Source organism: Aulonocara sp. 'chitande type north' Nkhata Bay, linkage group LG16 (assembly GCF_057382095.1).
Source record: "Aulonocara sp. 'chitande type north' Nkhata Bay isolate Kocher_YH1m ecotype deep benthic linkage group LG16, A_spYH_male_GT1.1, whole genome shotgun sequence".
NCBI classification, from domain to species: domain Eukaryota; kingdom Metazoa; phylum Chordata; class Actinopteri; order Cichliformes; family Cichlidae; genus Aulonocara; species Aulonocara sp. 'chitande type north' Nkhata Bay.
The window spans coordinates 4,598,990-4,619,514 of NC_141359.1; the positions used below are offsets into that span (position 1 = coordinate 4,598,990).

The 20,525-nt window shown below is 45.7% G+C and overlaps 1 protein-coding gene across 4 annotated transcripts in view; it reads left to right on the forward strand.

Annotated features, from left to right (window-relative positions):
- fer1l6 (fer-1 like family member 6) overlaps positions 1-20,525 on the forward strand; it is a 59,714-nt gene that overhangs the window by 38,193 nt on the left and 996 nt on the right. The window contains exons 27-44 of one of the 4 annotated variants that reach the window (XR_015125283.1): positions 5,428-5,653; positions 6,207-6,355; positions 6,445-6,567; positions 6,667-6,709; positions 13,221-13,265; positions 13,765-13,856; positions 13,995-14,123; positions 14,216-14,356; positions 16,240-16,367; positions 16,442-16,612; positions 16,848-17,002; positions 17,394-17,536; positions 17,652-17,740; positions 17,826-17,924; positions 18,232-18,352; positions 18,460-18,580; positions 19,870-19,917; positions 20,012-20,112. Coding sequence is in view for 3 of the 4 variants with exons in the window: in XM_086265566.1 (XP_086121692.1) it covers positions 5,428-5,653; positions 6,207-6,355; positions 6,445-6,567; positions 6,667-6,709; positions 13,221-13,265; positions 13,765-13,856; positions 13,995-14,123; positions 14,216-14,356; positions 16,240-16,367; positions 16,442-16,612; positions 16,848-17,002; positions 17,394-17,536; positions 17,652-17,740; positions 17,826-17,924; positions 18,232-18,352; positions 18,460-18,580; positions 19,760-19,917; positions 20,012-20,112 (2,234 nt within the window). In the remaining variant the exon portion in view is untranslated. Of the gene's footprint in view, positions 1-5,427; positions 5,654-6,206; positions 6,356-6,444; positions 6,568-6,666; positions 6,710-13,220; positions 13,266-13,764; positions 13,857-13,994; positions 14,124-14,215; positions 14,357-16,239; positions 16,368-16,441; positions 16,613-16,847; positions 17,003-17,393; positions 17,537-17,651; positions 17,741-17,825; positions 17,925-18,231; positions 18,353-18,459; positions 18,581-19,759; positions 19,918-20,011; positions 20,254-20,525 lie in introns of those variants that run through there. The other 3 variants (XM_086265566.1, XM_086265569.1, XM_086265567.1) reach the window with 3 other exon arrangements.

The following is a 20,525-nucleotide window of genomic DNA, read 5'->3' on the forward strand; positions in this document are numbered from 1 at the left end:
CATGTTCTTATTAACCCTCTCGAAGCAGTAGTTAAAAACTAACAACCTGATTACCCCACATACATAATGTATGAGTGTTTTTTTACTCAGAAGTACCACTTCAGGACTTGGTTGTGTATTAGCAACAAAAAGTTTAATTTGAGCCTGAGAGGGTTAAACATATTCTCTGTTATATCGAGATCCCTCCACCCTGTTACATATTCCGTATGTATGGGGTAGGACCCCCCCTGGGTCCTGGCATGTGGATACTTCTTTAAGACACTCTGGCTGGCCTGGCCACGCCCACAGCTTACCTATAAAACAGCTGTGCGACCTGAAACCGGTGATCATTTGATCTGCACTTATCCCATACACATGGAATATGTAGGAGTGAAGCCTCTGTTACTCAGTGAACCAAGGTTACAGAGTAACCGTACGTTCTCAGGTATCTGTGATTATTTCCACATGATGTGGCTGTATGACTAATATGCCCTGCTGTATATGTAGCCCTTAATGTAGCCACATACATAGCTAATAATAACAATAATACTAAAAATAATATTATTATAAGATTTTTTAGTAATAGGATTAAATTTGGAGCCTCTATTCTAAAGAGTTTTCTTTTTATTGTTGTGTTTTTAGAAAAAACAAATTAGACAGATTCAGATTGGATCAGGCCCAGAGTTTATTTCCCAGCTCATGCTGTCTGGATCTGTTCATAATCGCTTCATTTTTCCAGACACAGTCTGCTTACTACACTAAAAATGTCTCATCCTCCCAAAACTAAAATCTAATGTTTAAGATCTCTAAAACCTAAGACATGTCTCAGGCTCATGTCTCATGGCTTCACTGATTAACAGAGGGGGCAAAATTAAAGCCATAGTGTACTTAAGAAGAAGTACAAATACTTGTGTTTCTTAAATAACTAATCATTTGATTCAGGTGTGTTGACCCAGGGTAATGTCTAAATCCTGCAGGACACCGGCACTCGAGGCCTGGAGTTGCCCACCCCTGCTTTATGTAATGTAACTCTGACCACGAACACCACAGCCACAATAAAGATGGGTCTAAAAATCTATATTATTTATTTATTACTGATGCTCATTAGGGAAACAAAGACAGTAGACACTATTAGAAACCTTTCGTACAGAAAACTCAGGGTTAACGCTGAAGTAGCTCAGAAAGAGAAGATACGAGATGACGTTGGAGGAGCAGAATCCAAAAGAGGCTGAACAAACCTGTTGTCAACTAAGCAAGGAGTTAAAGGCACATCCATCCATCCATCCATCTTCATCCGCTTTATCCGAGGCCGGGTCGCGGGGGCAGCAGCCTAAGCAGAGAAGCCCAGGACTCCTCCTCCCCAGCCACCTCCTCCAGCTTATCCGGGGGAATACCAAGGCGTTCCCAGGCCAGCCGAGAGATATAATCTCTCCAGCGTGTCCTGGGTCTGCCCCGGGGCCTCCTCCCGGTGGGACATGCCTGGAACACCTCACCCAGGAGGCGCCCAGGAGGCATCCTTGTCAGATGTCCGAACCACCTCAGCTGGCTCCTTTCGATGTGGAGCAGCAGCGACTCTACTCTGAGCCCCTCCCGGATGGCCGAACTTCTCACCCTATCTCTAAGGGAGAGGCCAGCCACCCTTCAGAGGAAGCTCATTTCTGCCGCTTGTATCCGCGATCTCGTTCTTTCGGTCACTACCCACAGCTCGTGGCCATAGGTGAGGGTAGGGACGTAGATCGACCGGTAAAATTTTTATTTTTTTTTTATTTTTTGTGTCCCGTTTGGATCTTTAGCCATCAGAATTGTTGTCTTAAGGCCAAGAAAGATGCCAAGCGGATTTATTTTACCAAGTGGATCATCATGGCCTTGCCATATTGGTCCATTTGATTGACCTTTATTATAATTATGAATTTATTTTATTTTCAGTTGCTACAAACGGGACAGACATGACTGGGGGATAGGACAGGGAGAAAGAATGAAAGAAAGAGAGGGAGAGAAAGAAAACCAAAGGGGAGAAGAGACGGTGAGAAGGGGGGGAAGAAAGAAAAAAAAACAAACAAACAACAACAAAAAAACAAACACCTGGGTCACCTGTATGGAGAAAAAAAACAGAAGAGAAAGCAAACAACAAAGAGCAACATAATAAAAAACACGGCACCATCACAATAGACTAGCTAGCAGTAGATATCAGTAGATGCTAAGTAATAAACGATATTGTGCAGCACGCAAGATAGACAGCGCACAATGTGCTTTGAGGCAGCAGCCAAGAAAGCTGTAGTCCGCGTCTGTGAAGACCCGTGTGTACACCTGTGTGCATACCTGTGTGGATCAGCATGCTTGCATTCCACAGGTTTCTCCATGTAACGATCTGCTAGGGAGTGTGGGGGAGCCACAGCCCCGTCCTCCAGGGCATGAAGCAGGTATGGAGGAGATCAAAACTCCAGACATCCAGAGGCCCCCAGAACACAAGAGACCAAGGAAGACCAACAGAGGGGCAGCCGCGCCACTGTCCCAGAAAGAGCTGAGGAGAGTCCCAGATGAGGGCTCACTCAGCAGCCGCGGAGCAGAAGCCAGGGGGAGTTGCAGTGACGCGCCCGTGAGCTCCGCCGGCAGCCAGCCGTGCCTGAGTGACCGAGCCCCAGGCCGAGAGGCCGGGGGCACCCCACCTCCGAAGTGGCCCGAGCGAGCCCCAGGCTCCAGGCCCCGATAAGCGGCCGCCAAGGAGTGAGCCGGTGTGTACCCGGACGCCCACCCCCAGACACAAAGAACCACCAACGCACCGACACCTGAGGGAGTCCGCCACTGGCAGGGGAAGTGGTGGTGGGTGGAGATAGGCCTCCAAACCTTGGAGCGCCTGAGGTGTCCCCAGAGAGGTGGCGTCTGACACCCAACCTGACATATAGACACAGACATACAGGCACACACAGACATTCCCACCCTCATGCTCTCATATGCACTTACTCCACACTCAACCAACGTGGAGACAGACATAAAGAGACGCTGTACACACGATCACACTCCCCAAGCGTACTCTACAAACCGGGTCTAGGTACCCTTGCCCCTGGAGGGGGGAACTGCACCCAGACCCAGGTGGTGTTACCCTTTTCCCTGCGGTGGGGGGAGGCAGACCGCCCCGACTCCGCAGCAGCAGGGAGGCCCCACACTCCAGACCGCAGTCGGACAGCCAACTCCTCCTCCTAGCCCCCCCGCTCCAGCAGGCCGCAGAGAACGGGGGTGAGAGAAGACTCCAAACCTCCCTCCACCCGCTCATTGTAGTGTTGATGCATGTGTGTTCTAAGGTGCATTTAAAACCCAGGAGGGCATGGAGCTACCTGCCAGAGAGCAGCAGGTGAGCGCATAGTCCCTCCTGCTAGCCCTCAATGTCTACGTGTATTTAAAATTGAGAGGTGGGCAACGATGCCAGGGGTGAGGTGTACACCCTGATGGTAATTTGGATTCCGTGCATCGTGCCCACCCCCAAGATCCTATATGTATGTGTAATGAGAGTGTGAGTAATGTGAATGTCTAAGTTGTGGGATAAAATTGAGGCAGAGGCAGCCAGAAGGGGACAGGGGGGGGGGGGGTAGCCTCCTCTGCACCCTGGTGACATACCCCTACTCCAAGGCCCTGCATGTGTGGGTGGTTGTGGTGGAGCGGGAGGAGGGAGGCAGCTGGAGATGGGGAGGGAAGGAAGGGAGGGCAGGTGACCCCTCCCTGGGGCCAGCTCCCCCGCTGACCCCAGTAGGCACCCCCATACTCCGCGACCCGCCAGGGAAAGGGGGCCCGGTAAATTGAGAGCTTCGCTTTTACACTCAGCTCCCTCTTCACCACGACGGACCGGTGCAGCGTCTGCATTACTGCAGCTGCAGCCCCAATCCGTCTGTCGATCTCCCTTCTCCCATCACTCGCGAACAAGACCCCGAGATACTTGAACTCCTCCACTTGGGGCAGGAACTCATCCCTGACCTGGAGTGGGCACTCCACCCTTTTCCGGCTGAGAACCATGGCCTCAGATTTGGAGGTGCTGATCCTCATTCCCGCTGCTTCACACTCGGCTGCGAACCGTTCCAGTGCGAGCTGGAGGCCCTCACCCGATGAAGCCAACAGAACCACATCATCTGCAAAAATCAGAGATGAGATTCTGAGGCCACCAAAGCGAAAGCCCTCCGCCACTTGGCTGCGCCTAGAAATCCTGTCCATAAAAATTATGAACAGAACCGGAGACAAAGGGCAGCCCTGGCGGAGCCCATCACCCACCGGGAACGAGTCCGACTTATTGCCGGCAATGCGAACCAAGCTCTTGCAACAGTTGTATAGGGATCGAATGGCCCGTAGCAATGGGCCAGATACCCCATACTCCCACAACACCTCCCACAGGACACCCCGAGGGACACAGTCGAATGCCTTCTCCAAGTCCACAAAACACATGTAGACTGGTTGGGCAAACTCCCATGCACCCTCAAGTATCCTCGAGAGGATAAAGAGCTGGTCCAGTGTTCCGCGACCAGGACGAAAACCGCATTGTTCCTCCTGTATCCGAGGTTCGACTAGCGGACGAACTCTCCTTTCCAGCACCCTGGCATAGACTTTCCCAGGGAGGCTGAGCAGTGTGATCCCCCTGTAGATGGTGGTCCCCATCTTTAAGAAGGGGGACCCCCTTCTTAAAGATGGGGACCACCATCCCGGTCTGCCAGTCCACAGGTACTGCCCCTGATCTCCACGCAACATTGCAGAGGCGTGTCAACCAGGACAGCCCTACAACATCCAGAGCCTTCAGGAACTCGGGGCGGACCTCATCAACACCAGGGGCTCTGCCACCAAGGAGTTGTTTAACTGGCTCAGTGACCTCGCCCCCGGAAATTGGCGGGTCATTCCCCTCATCCCCAGACTCTGCTTCCTCCTCGGAAGACGTGTCAGTGGGATTAAGGAGGTCCTCGAAGTATTCCTTCCACCGCCTGACAATTTTCTCAGTCGACGTCAGCAAATTAAAGTTAAAGGCACAAATACAAGGAATTCAATTCAGTTTTATTTATGTTATGTATATAACAATAATCCCATCAAGGCACTTTTATTGTAAGGAAAGAAACTACACAATAGAGTGAAAACCCCAACAAATGACTCCCTATGAGCAAGCACATAAACACAAGGTTAAATTTCAACAGCACATAGTAAAGAACCACAATGGTCTAAAATACAGAAGAAACCTCAAATCTCAAAACCTGGAGCCAGAGAGCACGACAGGACTGTTGGGTTTTCTCTCTATTGTTGAAGGGTATTTACCAATATAAAGTGTCTTGAGGTGACAGGTGGTGTGACTTGGTGGTCTGTAAATTGAATCAGCTATGATGAGGAAATACTGACCTATTTCTGCATCGACTGAATTTGTGAAAAACACAACCGTGTAACTGTGTACAACTTAAAAACCTGCACTCTGTTACTGTTCTGTAGGAGTTACCAGAAAATGAACATCTCCATCCTCCGCTCAGTATCACGGTTGTTGACTGGCGTGCTTTTGGTCGCAGTACGCTTGTTGGGAACCACATCATCAACAACCTCAAAGCTTTCAAACCGATTCCACTTCCAGCCCTTCCTGCACCCATACAGACACACAAACCACCCAAAGACATCAGCACCCCTGGACCTGCCATGACAGTAGAGCCACACAGTGCTGAGGGTAATGCTAGTGTGTGTATTTGTTCATTACATAATTATTGGTTATGACATGCATATTAATTCAACTAGTTATGATCCATATGCATTATGGAGAACAGTGGCAGTCTTGCAGAGGATGGTATTTTGCTGAGACTTTGGAAAAGATCACCTGACACAAAAGTACATAAAGAATACAAATGAACCACAAAATGACTATAAAGAGGTAAAAACAACAACAACAACAATGCAATTATTTCCACTGATGGCTGTAGAGGGTCAAAAGCAGCCACTACATTTTCCTGTAGAACTGACCATTCTTGTACAAAGCACGCATTGTGCTAGATTAACAACTTGCTTAATGAATAATTACTTAATTCATATTTAATTAAAGGACAATTAGACTGTGGTTCACGTAATAGAAATACCCTTTTTGGTCAACCTAGACAGACTGAATTACCTGATGTGTCCATGTGCCGTTTGTCCGATTCCCTCCTTCCACAAAGATTTTCTTTTGAGGATATTTCCAATAGTAGGTTCACATGACAGCATCCTAAAAGCTGCCTCTTGTCCACCAGGACGGTCACAGGATTCTCCAGAGACTAGTTCGGCTGTAGCAGTGGCTAACCAAGATTTCCGGATCACTGTAGAGGATGAACCCCTACCACCCGCTCCACCACCTGCTCCACCCATTCCTAAGCAAGAAGCCAGGAAGAAGAAGATGATAGTTAGTTCACACAATAAAAAATGTTTCTGTCAGTCACATAAACTGCTCTCTATACATTTTTCAAATATGTATACATGTTTTAAATCCAGGAGAGCAAGGCAAAGTCCACCCGTAGTCGTTCCACCAAACGCAGGAAGCGGACTATCGCAGATGAATCAGCTGAGAGTGTCATCGACTGGTGGTCCAAATACTACGCCTCAGTAGAGAGAGAGGTATCTAAGATTGCTGGGCTGTTGTCTAAAAAGATCAAACAATTATTTAAGTAATTTTAAAATGTGATGTGAACATATGCTTCCCTGATTATGTTCCAGATCAAACGACGGGACAACTCTCCATTTTCTGAGGTCTCCAAAGGTACATATGATCAGTGCTTTTTGAGCAGCTGCTTGTGTTTTGTTCAGGGTCAAGGGTCAGTATTAGAGGACCGGCTCCCTATTTTGCAAGGTGTGAGTGACACAGTTTACAAAATTTGGGAAAATTGAAAAATCTGAAATTATCAAATTGGGTAAAAACTCAATCTTATAAGATACCTCTCCTCTCTCCCAGTTTGGATTCAGGATAATGGTATCCAGATTTTGCATAAAAAGCTTATAGTTGGGGTCTGATCACTCTTTTCACTTTGCACATGTTTACAGACAACTTCTGGACGTTTACATCGATATTAGTAATTATTAAACTGTCTCTCTCCCATAGTGTGCCTTTTGTCCTGCCTCCCTCTGCTGTCTTCTCTTTCCCCTCATCCCAACCGGTCGCAGAACAGAGCTGCCCCTCCCAAAGTTCTATCAGTGCTTCCTTCCTGTTGAAAAGGAGTTTCTCCATCGTTGCTAAGTACTTGCTCATAGTTGATCGTCTGAGTGTTCAGGTTTTCCCTGGAGTGTTGTAGGATCTTTACCCTACAATAGACGAGGAACAATTTCAGAAATGTGCCTTGTGTGAACTGAATAATGTGCAGAAAATAGCCTCTAACCACTCTCAGTCATTCTTCTTGTGATTTGATTGTGAGAAAAAGTATTTTTGACCCACCATCTTAAGTGTCTGGACCATATATAAAAAATGAGAACACAAAATTGAAGCCAACATTTTCAGTTTCTAGGTGCTACCATGTTGCATTTTTGGAGTCTGCACAGTGGGGACTTGAGGTGGAGTCGTGGAACTCTTTATGTAGCCTGGTTACTCCGTTTCCAGTTTAATCTCAATTTAAATTTGTAATGCCTCAAAAATCCTAAAAGTTCTAACAAAATATGACTATCAAATTCAAATTCAAATTCAAATTTTATTTGTCACACACACACAACCATACACAGTATGACATGGGGGTGAAATGCTTGTAGCTGTACAATGCCCGACCATTAAATGACAGAAGAAAAGTTTTACAATATTTACAATTTACAGTTTACTACAAAAATTTACAAATTAACTTAGGAATTTACAGTAAAGAATGTGCAAATAGCAGAAGAGATTATAAAGATAAGGATTATAAATTATAGGAATTATAGGATTATAGGAAATGTGTGGTGGTGCGTGTGGTGACGTGTGTGAGAGTCCAGTCTTATAGTGACGTGTTTGGGAGAGTCCAGTCCTACACCTGGTTCAGGCCCCGAATAGCCTGGGGGAAGAAGCTCCTCCTCATTCTCTCTGTTTTGGCCTTAAGGGAGCGGAGGCGCTTCCCAGACCTCAACAGTGAGAAGAGTCCATTGTTGGGATGGGAGAGGTCCATCATAATCTTCCTAGCTTTGGACTTGCACCGCTTGGTGTAGATGGACAGCAGGTCAGGGAGCTCTGATTGAATGATGCGTTCTGCCGAGCGCACCACCCTTTGCAGATCTCGTCTGTCCTGCTTGGTGCTGTTCCCAAACCAGGTGCAGATGTTTGACGTCAGGACGCTCTCGATGGTGCAGGAGTAGAAGTTCTTGAGCACCTTCAGTGGCAGATGGAAGTCTCTAAGTCTTCTGAGGAAGAAGAGACGCTGACGGGCTTTCTTAACCAGGTTGTTGATGTGGCAGGACCATGACAGGTCCTGAGTGATGTGGACACCCAGGTATCGGAAACTGTCCACTCTCTCCACTGGCGTGCCACTGATGATGAGGGGTTTGTAATTCCTCGCCTGCTTTGTAGTGAAGTCCACAATCAGCTCCTTAGTCTTGCTGATGTTTAGGAGGAGGTTATTCTCCTGGCACCAGGTCTCCAGGTTCCTAATGTCCTCCAGGTAGGCCGTCTCGATGTTGTCGGAGATCAGGCCCACAACAGCAGTGTCGTCAGCAAACTTGACGATGGAGGTGGTGTCGGATGTGGCTACACAGTCATAAGTGTACAGTGAGTACAGCAGGGGGCTTAAAACACAGCCCTGAGGCACTCCAGTGCTGAGTGAGATGGAGGGGGAGACTTGTTTTCCTACCCTCACTGATTGGGGTCTGTCTGTGAGGAAGTTGAGGATCCACTGACACAGTGATGAGCTGAGTCCTAGATCCGTCAACTTGGTGAAAAGCTTAGAGGGAATTATTGTGTTGAATGCTGAACTGTAGTCCACGAACAGCATCCTAACATAATTCCCTCTGCCAGTGTCCAGGTGACTCAGGGATGTGTGGAGCAGGTGAGCTATGGCATTGTCTGTGGAACGATTAGTCCGGTAAGCAAACTGAAGTGAGTCGATGGTGGCAGGAAGTGAAGAAGTGATGTGATCTCTCATCAGTCTTTCAAAACACTTCATCACAATTGAAGTCAGTGCTACTGGACGGTAGTCATTGTGGCAAGCGGGCTGTTGTTTCTTTGGAACAGGAACAATGATGGACTGTTTGAAGCACGTGGGAACCGCAGCTTGGGCCAGGGAGAGGTTGAAGATCTCTGTGAACACCGGTGCTAGCTGGTCAGCGCAGGCTCTAAGGACCCGGCCAGGGATTGCATCTGGTCCTGCTGCCTTCCTGGTGTTCACCCTCCTGAAGGTGTTCCTCACGGCATGCTCTGTGATGACGAATGCATTTTCTTCATTGGTGCACTCCGAGCGCGCGCAGCCGTTTGTTGTTTTAAATGCTGCGGCGTCGAAGCGAGCATAAAACGTGTTCAGCTCATCAGCCAGTGAAGCATCGGCATTCATCATTGTATTAATAGACCTCTCTGCATTGAATCATATCTGTTATTAACCTCTGTCTCTCTTCCACAGCATGTCTTTATCCTGTCTTCCTTCTCTCACCCCAACCGGTCGCAGCAGATGGCCGCCCCTCCCTGAGCCTGGTTCTGCCGGAGGTTTCTTCCTGTTAAAAGGGAGTTTTTCCTTCCCACTGTCGCCAAAGTGCTTGCTCATAGGGGGTCATATGATTGTTGGGTTTTTCTCTGTGAAGCGCCTTGAGGCGACTTTTGTTGTGATTTGGCGCTATATAAATAAAATTGAATTGAATTGAATTGAATCATTGAAGAAGCTGGTCGTTTATAGTCCGTTATAGTCCGCAGTCCTTTCCACAGGCTCCTAGAGTCGCACTGTCGTAGCTGTGACTCTAATTTTTCCCCGTAGCTCCGCTTTGCCTTTCGGACCGCGCTGCGCACGTTGTAGGACGCAGCCTTGTATAGGTCCATATTACCGGAGACAAGCCCTTCATTGTAGGCATCGGTGCGTGATCTCAGAGCGTCGCGGATGTTTTTATCCACCCACGGCTTCTGGTTGGGAAACTTCCCGATAAATCCCACAACCGCTTCCGTAAACATGTTGATGTCATCAGAGCTGCGCCGAAACATGTCCCAGTCTGCGTCATCCAGTGCGTCCTGCAGCGCGGCCACCGATTGGTCCGTCCAGCGAGCGACCTCCCTCCTGATTGGTGGTTGCTGCTTTAGCCTTTGTTTGTAAGCAGGCATGAGGAAGATGGCGGAATGGTCCTATTTCCAAATGCCGGCAGGGGCTGAGCCTTGTAACAGTTCTTGAACGGGGTGTAGCAGTGGTCTAATGTCCTCGTGCCCCGGGTGGGGCAGTTGATGTGCTGGTGAAGGTTGTGAAATGTCCGTTTGAGATTCACTCTGTTAAAATCTCCCATAACAATGAGTGCGGCATCTCGGTGAAGTGTTTGTTGATGTGTGAGAGCCTCATGTAGCTCACATAAGGCAGTGTCCGAGTCCGCGTGGGGCGGAATGTAAACAGTGCAGGCAATGACCGCAGTGAATTCCCGAGGGAGATAGAAAGGGCGACACTTAACGATCAAAAGCTCCAGATTGGGCGAGCAAGAGCGTGTGAGTGGGGAGATGTTTGTGCTGTCGCACCATCTGTTGTTCACCATCAAACACACTCCACCACCTCTTTTCTTCCCCTACTCCATTGTCCTGTCCATGCGGTAAACCGAAAAGAACCCCGTCGGCTGCACGGCGTGGTCTGGTATCGCTGGGTTCAGCCAAGTCTCGGTGAAGCAGAGGAGGTTGCAGTCCCGAATGTCTCTCTGGAACTGTCATGGACCCGGGCCATGTGGGCCCGGTATTCTCGGTTTTTGTATGTTTTGTATTTCATCCCCTAGTCATGCCTTGGTTCCTAGGTTCTTCTGTTAAGATGTTCCTTATTTGGTTACCTCCTGTGTGCCCCTGTGTAACTGTGAGCCCTCGTGTTTTATTCCATGTCTTCCTCAGCCCGTTATGTCTGTGTTTTTCCCCGTGCTCTCTCTCCTCCTGTTTGAACCTCTGTACTTCCTGTTTGACTCTGCCTGTCTCCCGTCAGTGTTATGTTCACCCCGCCCTGTCTCGTTATGGTTATCTGTGTCAGCTGTGTTCCCCGTGTGTTCCCCGTGTGTTCCCACTTTCCTCGTTAACCCTCTGTGTATTTCTGTCTGCGTCTCCCTCTGTTCGGAGTCGCGTTCTCCCTCATGTTGTATGTGTTCCTCCCTGTGTTTCTTGGCGAGCTTTGTATTTAGTTTTCCCAGTTTAGTTTCGTATTTCCTACGTTCTGCCTCTCCAGCATTAAAGCTGTAATTTTTGAGTTCATCCCCGTGTCTGTGAGTTTTGCATTTTGGGTCCTCCTCCTGCCTGCCACACAGCGATCCATGACAGGAACTTGATTCTGGCTTTGAGGTCATCAAGCTTGTTCTCGATGGATTGAACATTGGCTAGCAGGATACTGGGCATGGGTGCGCGGTGTGCGCGAGCCCGTAGCCTGTTCCTGATGCCGGCTCTTTTACCTCGAGGCCGTCGCTTAGGGCCGCGTCCTTTGTTCTCTCTCAGGATCTCCTTTGGCCAGTTTGGGTCCGGAGTTAAACATGGTGAAATGTTCACGTATTGCAGACCAATAGAAACCAGAATGTCTCTACTGTAGCGGATTTGTGTGTTTTGCATGATGCCCATGCAAGATTATCACAGATATAGCAAAAAGTGACGAAAAACTGCAAAAAGTGGAGAAGTTAGGGCAGAGCATCCAGCACGGCAGCCGACCTCACCGGCGCCATTTTACAAGTAGACCATTATAGCAAATGGTCCACTTGGGAAAGTAAATCTGTTGGGCATTTTTTGACCTTCAGACAACAATTCTGACACATTTCCGGACAGGAGAGGGGAAAAAACCCAGCAGCTGTGCAGGCGAGGAACCAGACCACGTGAGGTTTGCCAACACTTCTGTTCGACGTGATGCCTAGTCCAGCAGTTTCTCCAGCTCCCTGCACCTGCTCCACCATCTGTGCCTCCATCATGCCAAGACCAAACGCTCAGCAGTTAGAGAGCAGTTAGAGAGCATTTTGACATGATATCTCCCAGTAATAACTTACATCTTCTCAAATCAACCTCAGAGAGGAGGGTTAGGCTCTTGTCTTTACCAGGTTTAGGTAACAGAGTTATGATACCTTGTTTCATGGTTGACATCAAATTAATGTTTTCTATACTTTCATTTAGGGCATTAAATAGTAGTTTTTTAATGTCCTGAATTTATTTTTATTTTTTTAATTTGAGGTTAAACAAATTAAACTCATAGAATCACTGAGATCTGTTGACTGTTAATGAACCATGTATAATGCAAAAGTGCACCTTCGTCTTCATCTTTGTTGCTTCCTGCATCTGAGACCACAGAGCTTCTCTGGCTTGTTTATCTGCCATGGTAAGATCTTCCAAAGACCAAAGTCAGGATTCCTAACACTTCCAAATCTTCACCCCTGTATTGTTGACAAACTGGATGGTGATCTGACAGGTTTCTTTTCTCCTCTTTCTTCCCAACTCGGTGTCCACTACCATCTTGAAGCAGTATGTGCTACAGTCGGTCTGTGGGCCGCTCTTGTTCCTAATGTTGTTGGTCCGTGAGCCAGCCATCATGAAGAGAGCGAAGTTATACCATACTAAGAGCTGAAGTGAAACAAAATATTAAAAACAATGAAACGTGTGAACTGCAGCTAAGCTGCTGACACAGATTTTGACTGATTTTAAGCTGTGTGCCTTTTTAAAAATAGTTGCGATAAAACCAATAGCAGAAATCATTAAAACTGGAGCAGCCAGGCAGGGGCAGGGGTTGTGTTTGCAGTTACGTCCGCTGGGTGGGAGTTCAACACAGCAACTCCACCTCAAGTCACTAGTGGACAGACTCTGGCTCCAAAAGTGTAACACGGTTGGCCCCATAAACTGCCTGTGCTTCAGGGGCAGAAGCTTATCTTTGTATCAGCATTAGCTAAATTCTCCCAGCAGCTGAGAACTGTTCACATTCCAGCTTAAGCCATGAGACCGGGATCGCTTTGTGATACTTTATAATAACATAAAAAGAGACAAATAAATGATAATGTGTCAAAGACTTGGTGTCAAAGTATTGTTTTCTGCGATAACCTAAATATCATGAAATTGGGAAATATCAATTGGTACGCACTGGTTTTAGAAATAATCACCCCTTTTCTCCCCACTGACCCACACACACTGTTGTGCATTGCAGCTTTGTTGTACCACAGCTTGCTCAGCGATGGAATAGAATCTTTGGGTAAGGATTAAGATCTGCAAAAAAAGAGACAAAAAGATTTGAAAAAAGATACAACGCCGTGTCATTGAGGGTCATTTTTACTTTCTGGGAGTTGAGGTTCTGGGAACTGTCTGGTTTTGGTGCTACGATCCTGCAGACAGGTTTTAGCAGCTGTGTTTTGGCTAGTTTATGATGTTACTGGATGTGGTCCTCTCACTGCATGATCTGATTGGTATGACTGGATATTTAAGATGGCAGCATTTGAAAGATTTGACAAGTTCTTCTGAAAAACCCTGCAAGAGAATGACTGCAAATGTCGTTAAATAACAGACAACTTTTGAACTGTTGCTTCTGGTGAATAGGACAGTTCTGAGCTCAGGGCATGGCACTTCTTAACTAAGCTCGGTGGCTCACTTTGTTACCTGCTGTTAAATACTGTAGTCACATTTTCAATATGATTTCTGCTGTGTTTGGGCCTTTAGTTTTCACATTTGAAAATAACCCTTGTCTATTTCATCAGTCAGCAGCCAGTCCGATGGAGATAAGAAGAAGAGGCAACAGAAAGTAAAGGGAACAAGCATCAGCCCTCATACCAAATTAGCTACACTCAAGGTAATTTTTTTCAGAGATGATACAATTCTTGTACAGGTTTACTGGGCCCTGTTATGCTTTTACTGTCCAACCAAAGAATAAAAGGGGTACCATATGCTAGAAAGAAAAGCTTGAGTGAGTCTGATCTTGGCTCTGCAGCTGTACAACAAGGAGTTGGAGTCAGAGTTTGGGTCCTTTGATGACTGGGTGAAAACATACGAGTTGTTCCGAGGGAAAGCCAGTGAGGAAGAGGGATCAAATGAGGAGAGGTTTGTTGGAAAATTTAAGGTGAGATACTAAGTAATGTTCTTTGCGGGTACTACTTTGGTACTGCTCAACAACTAGCATATCTACACATAAATCTTCATGCTGTCTCTTAGGGTCGATTCTGCCTCTATAAGCTCGCTGAGGAGGAGGAGGAGGACTGGCATGAAGCAATAGACGCTGGGAGCTTTAGAGTCAACAGAGGAATCCCTCCCAACAGCTCAGTCCAAGTTCTCATACGGGTTTACATTGTCTGTGTGAGTCCTGCTCACATGGGAATTTTCTGCTGAGTTCTCTTTGGAATGTTTTACTTGAAAGTTGTAGAATAGTTTTCCATTGTACTGAGAAACAAAAAGAGCAGCGTTTAGTGAGGCTGACGTGATACAGCAGTTAGTACATCGCCTAACACCAACGTTAGAGGTTTAAACTGGTCTAGCTCCTTCCTGTGTGGACCTGATTGAAAGCACTTCCTGGATGTGTAGTTACACGTCTGCCTTCGCTCTCAAAGTGCTTCTGCAGACTTAACTATGTCAAAAGTCGCATGCAAGAAAAAACATAATGACAAGCAAATTATTATTAGTATTGGTCAAGTTACTTAGAAATAGTAATTACTTACTAATTACTTCTCCAAAAGGTATTCCCATTACTTTACTGATAACTCATTTTCAAAAGTAATTAGTTACTTAGTTACTTTTAAAAAACATGATACACAACCCGAATACGTAATAAAGCAACAGACCTTTCAGCCCAATTCTATTTTTCTGCATAATCCATCGTTTGCAATGTAATCCAATGAAAAAGTCTCCTTTTAAAAATTGTTTCATGAGTTTTAATCTTTTACCTTTATGCACATTGCATCAAGCAAAAATGTAATTATATGCAACAGTCTTTGACTTGAAGAAATTCTCTAACATTTAAACCTATTTTCTGCATATTCCAAAAAATAATTTTTTGTGTTTACACTCTTTCAAATAGATGCAAGTAAAACACAGCAAAAATAAACCAATTCAAACATTCAGCAGCTCTTAAATCTATTGTCTATTGGGGTGGGTGGAGGCTTGCCAACAGCGGTCATGTCAGTGGGGGGGTCCGGGGGTTTCTCTGTGAATGTCACATTCCCGTGGCAGCGTGCTCGCTGCTCGCTCAGATTTGAAGTTTAATTTTTCTCTGTAGAAGGAAGTTTTCTTCCCACACAGAGTGAACATTACCTGAGAAAAGTAATCAGACTGCCCATCTCTGATTGCCACACAATTAAATTTAACTTCCTGGAGAACTCAGCAGCCTGAGTTTTCAAGGAAGCCATCACACATGTGAGAGCCTGCTGTGCGAGTGATACCAGAGATTCAGGCTCTCACATCAGCTCTGTTCTCAAAGCTTCATTTTTCAAACAAATGCAGTTTAAAACAGCACCTATGTTACTCCTGCAGCCTAACTCCATTTAACACTGAACCCGTCCATCACAGAGCCTGTGGTGTCACTGTTTTGAAAGTGACCAATCACATTAGGACCTCTATTCCTTTAGGCTCATTGACTAGCTGCACCACTCTGTGATGGAAACTGGTATTACACAAAAGTACCTTCGTTAAAACTGTCACCACATTTGTTAAACCCATCTGGTCTCATATTCAGAGGCCAAATAACATTCAGCACCAAGCTCATTAAAAGCTGTAGCAAAGCACTTAATTACATTTCAAACGGAGCTTTTCGTAAGCAACCAGTACTTTAATATAGGCTGTCCTTACAGCCCAAACAAGCACTGCAACACTTGACAACCACAAAAGCCCGACTGTGAACACCACAGCGAGGGCGGGAGGATGTCTCGCACAGTCTTCCTCAAGATTTACACTCAGACAAAAGGTCAATCCCTGATTCCCAGTCCCTTGTTACCTAAAGGAGGACTGTACTCTCCCCTTCCTGTGCATGAACATCTCTTACACTTGCCTGTTGATCACGCTTTGGTGACCTCTAAAAGGAGCAGCTGAAATAATAACATTAAGCAGTAGACATCTTGAACTATAGCATATTTTATAATGGAAGGTTTTAAAAAAAGTAAACAGAATAATTTACAAATAGTGCCGTTAAAAGTACTAGTTTTAGTCCTTGTTTGTGAGTTCTTTTATGATACCCCTTCTCTTTCCAGGCCTCTAACCTGCACCCAGCTGACCCGGATGGGAAGGCGGACCCTTACATTGTTCTACGACTTGGCAAAAATGAAATCAAAGACAGAGACAACTACATTCCCAAACAGCTAAACCCTGTTTTTGGAAGGTAAATAACTGGTAAAGCTTCTCAGGAATTGTCTCACATTTTAAATATGACTTCTTCTATTCTCCTTCTTCCAGATCTTTTGAGATGCAGGCAACACTTCCTCAGGAGTCTCTGCTGTCAGTGTTCATCTATGACCACGACCTGGTGGGAGGGGACGATCTGATTGGAGAGACCCGCATTGACCTTGAGAACCGATATTACAGCAAACACAGAGGCACCTGTGGACTCCCTGCTGAGTATAGTCTGTAAGCCTGGACGTTTGAACTCTTTCAGATCAAAGTCCGAGTTATTTATTCCATTTGGTCACTTCAATAAATTACTATCCTACCTCATAGTTACATTACTTTTTTTCTATTACATTAAACTACCAAATTCAACTAAAGGAGTAGAAATTCCAGGCATTTATATCCATCTACAACTCTGCATTCTATGAATCCCTCGCACTGAAGCGTTTCCTGTTCCTTCCTTGTTGTCTGTCAGTGAGGGTTACAATGCCTGGAGAGACTGTTTGAAGCCATCAGAGCTGTTGGCAAAGATGTGCAGAGAGAGCGGTTTGGACGGTCCTCACTTCAGTCCAGGACGCATCATTGTGTCAGAGAAGGTTTTCACTGGCAAAACGCTCTTCATGCATGAAGGTAGATATAGGGCATTCTAGATCAGCTGCATGATTATTTTTTTAACTTAACATTTAGAAACAGTATTCAGACATTTACTGCATGAGTCCACGTGATACCTTTTAATCAGGTGCAATTCCATCTTTGTAGTCTAAAGCACTTGTCTGTCAGTATGAGTAGGAAAAGCGCTATATAAAATGTAAGTACAACACAATGTGAGAACAGTTGCATAAGTAATAAATATCCCCATCAGTAGCTGGAGATGTCATTTCAGTTTTAGAGAGAACACCAACAATCACTCGATCCCTATGATCCAACACTGTGGGGAAAGATAGTATAGATCAAGAAAATATGCTGGAGCTAGAACATGTATATAGGAGTCTGATTTGTCATTGTCGTGTGTATCCCTCAGACGAGCCAGTGGAGTCCTATGAACACTTGTCACTGAAGATCCTACACCGCTGGGCTGAGATCCCAGGTGTAGGATGCACACTGGTACCAGAGCACATTGAGACCAGAACTCTGTTTAATAAGGCCCGGCCTGGAATGGACCAGGTATGTTTGAGTTTAGTATTCTGGTAAAAAATAATCGTTATTCATGCATTTACAACCTTTAAGCTTTTTGGGTTTTCTGGGTCAACTGCCTACATCTGTGTGCATGTACATGTAGGGTCAGGTCCAGATGTGGGTAGACATGTTTCCAATGGACCTGCCACATCCAGGACCTCCAGTGGACATTTCACCTCGAAAACCAAAAGGGTGAGACTTACCAAAACGTAATAAAACAATGTCTGTCAACGTTGTTTTGGCATGCAGTCATTCAAACTCAGATGTGTTTGTGCAGATACGAGCTGCGTATTATCATCTGGAACACAGAAGACGTCATTTTGGAGGACAGCCACTTCCTCACTGGTCAACAGTTCAGTGATATTTACATCAAGGGGTAAAAAAATCTATTTGTTCCTGGTATTTTTTGGCAATATAAATATTTTTTTTAGCTTTGGAAATAATAATTCCAAAACTAAAGTGACGTTTGCTGTCTGTTGTGTAAGCTTGGCTGATTCCTTATTGAACAGCACATTGAATGTACTGAATATATCTCTGTTAGCGAGTTAACGTGGATCGTGTGAGGGCTGCACGGTGTCAACACGTTAGCGCCTTGCAGCCCAAAAAGCTAAACTAGCTAGCTAAACCTTTATATAAAAAGCACTGCTAGAAAATCTCTCACCTTACCAAATCTACCGTTGTAGCTGGCTGAAAGGTTTAGAAGATGACCGACAAGAAACTGATGTGCATTACAACTCTCTGACTGGAGAAGGAAACTTCAACTGGCGCTTCGTGTTCCCCTTCAGCTACCTGCCTGCTGAAAAGGTACTCATATTTGTGTGATCTTTGGTCCTAGGAGCTCCGGCTCCAAGCCTGATGTAGATAAAATAGCTGCTACAGAATCACATCGTTACCAACTTTACCTCTGACAGGTAGTGGTGGTGAGGAAGAGAGAGAGTATTTTCTCTCTAGATAAAACAGAGCAGAAGATTCCTGCTATCCTCATTCTGCAGGTCTGGGACTTTGAGACACTCTCCTCTGACGACTTTCTAGGTGGGTATGCATAAGTGCCTATTCACACGGAGAGGCAATTATACACACACATTTCACTGATGAACATAAAATACTAAGGTGATACAGTGGTTAGCACTGTTGCGTCACAAAAAAGGTCCAGAGTTTGACTTCACTATGCTAAATGGACTGGTTATTGGACAGATAGGAGAGAAGAAGACAAGAAAGAGCCTGCAGTAAGGTTCAAGGCCGCGAAAAGGCTGAAAGTTGCGAGTCTCCCTGTGGTCGTCACAAAGCACCTCCCACACAGTAGACTCAAAACAATCTTCTAGAGCCTCCTCGCTCTCCTCCGACTATCTCTGCACTGTGCGGGTGGCTGGTGGCTCCCTGTGCACCAGGTTGTGATCAGATCTTTCCAGGGGTGGCAGAAGTGATAAACTGTATGCCTCTTTTGCGTTGGCATACAGTAAGTCCAATGTTTTATTGTCTCTGGTGGGCCATGTCACATACTGGGTGAAGGTGGGCAGTGTTGAGTCCAGTGATGCAATATAGTCCCCAGATGTTCAAAAAGGGCTCTCAGAGATTGCGTTTGCAGTCTGCTGACCACAGAGCGGAGTAAGAGGCTGCATCCGCATTGGCTGAGGGGGGGCTACGCTGTTATCGCGATAACATGCGAGAATTCCCGGGGCAGGTAGTACAGACACATTTTAACGGCTAACAGCTCAATGTGTCTGCTGCAGAGCTGTTCTTTCACAGTGATGTGCCCCGATGCACCTTTAGTTCACAATCACTGAAGAATAGAAAGTGTTACTGCATTGTGTTCAGGGAAATGCTGCTATAATGGCATTAAATACAGGGACATATTGCCAATTTGAACGTATAAGGAGCATGCTTGAATCATTCCTGTGGAGGACAGGAAACAGCAGAAATTCAGGAAGACTACTCCTGCTAACTATTAACAATTACCCCCAAAACCTGAAGATGGTGCTAAATGTTTAAAGCACTGAAAGCAGAAGAAACATGAAGACATGACAAACCTTCTAAGACAATCTTTAATGGCAAAAAGTATTAGAAGTCGCACTGGAGAGTCAGGATGAATAATGGAGATAAAATGTGCATGACTTGAATGAAGGCAAAAACAACTTGACAAAAGAGATTCAGAGATTCTGGTGTTGGCTGCATAAAACACGGCAGTGCACCTGACTGACTGTGTGTCTGCAGGCACACTAGAATTAGACCTCCATGGATTTACTCGGGGAGCTAAAACAGCCAAGTTGTGTAAGGCGGACATGCTGACAGATGGGACTGAGAGAATCTCCATCTTTCAGCAGAAGAGAGCACGAGGCTGGTGGCCCTTCACCAAGTCAGGAGAGTTGACCGTAAGTACACAGTAACACACACATGCAGTGTATAAACAAATGTAAAAATAAAGTCAGGCAAATACAGATCATCAAACAATCGATCTTCCTCCAGGGGAAAGTGGAAGCAGAGTTCCATCTTGTGACAGCTGAGGAGTCGGAGAAAAATCCTGTTGGCCGTGCCCGCAAGGAGCCAGAGCCACTACCAAAACCAAAGTAACCATAACCACACAAGGCTCTGTTTATCTGTCAGAATACAATCTAATTTATGTACGAAAAATGCGTCAAAGGAATACAGGGACATTTCTGTAAATCTGAGGTATATTTACACATTTTCAATAACAATATTTGGGTAGCCTGGGGGTCCTTACTGGATACAGAGTCAACCCCCCAACCTGGAGCTATATCTATGTGTGCATCAATGCACACATAGATATAGAGAGAATAAACGGCCTGTTCCCAAAGATCAATCCAGGTGTAATCTCATTTACAAGAGAACAATAACACACGGCCAGACGCTCCCAGACCAGAGACTGCACAACACTAGATCCACATTTTACTCATTTACTTTTTGGTGCAGTTGAGGATATCATATTACTTTCTCTTATGTATTCTATTCTTTTCTATTC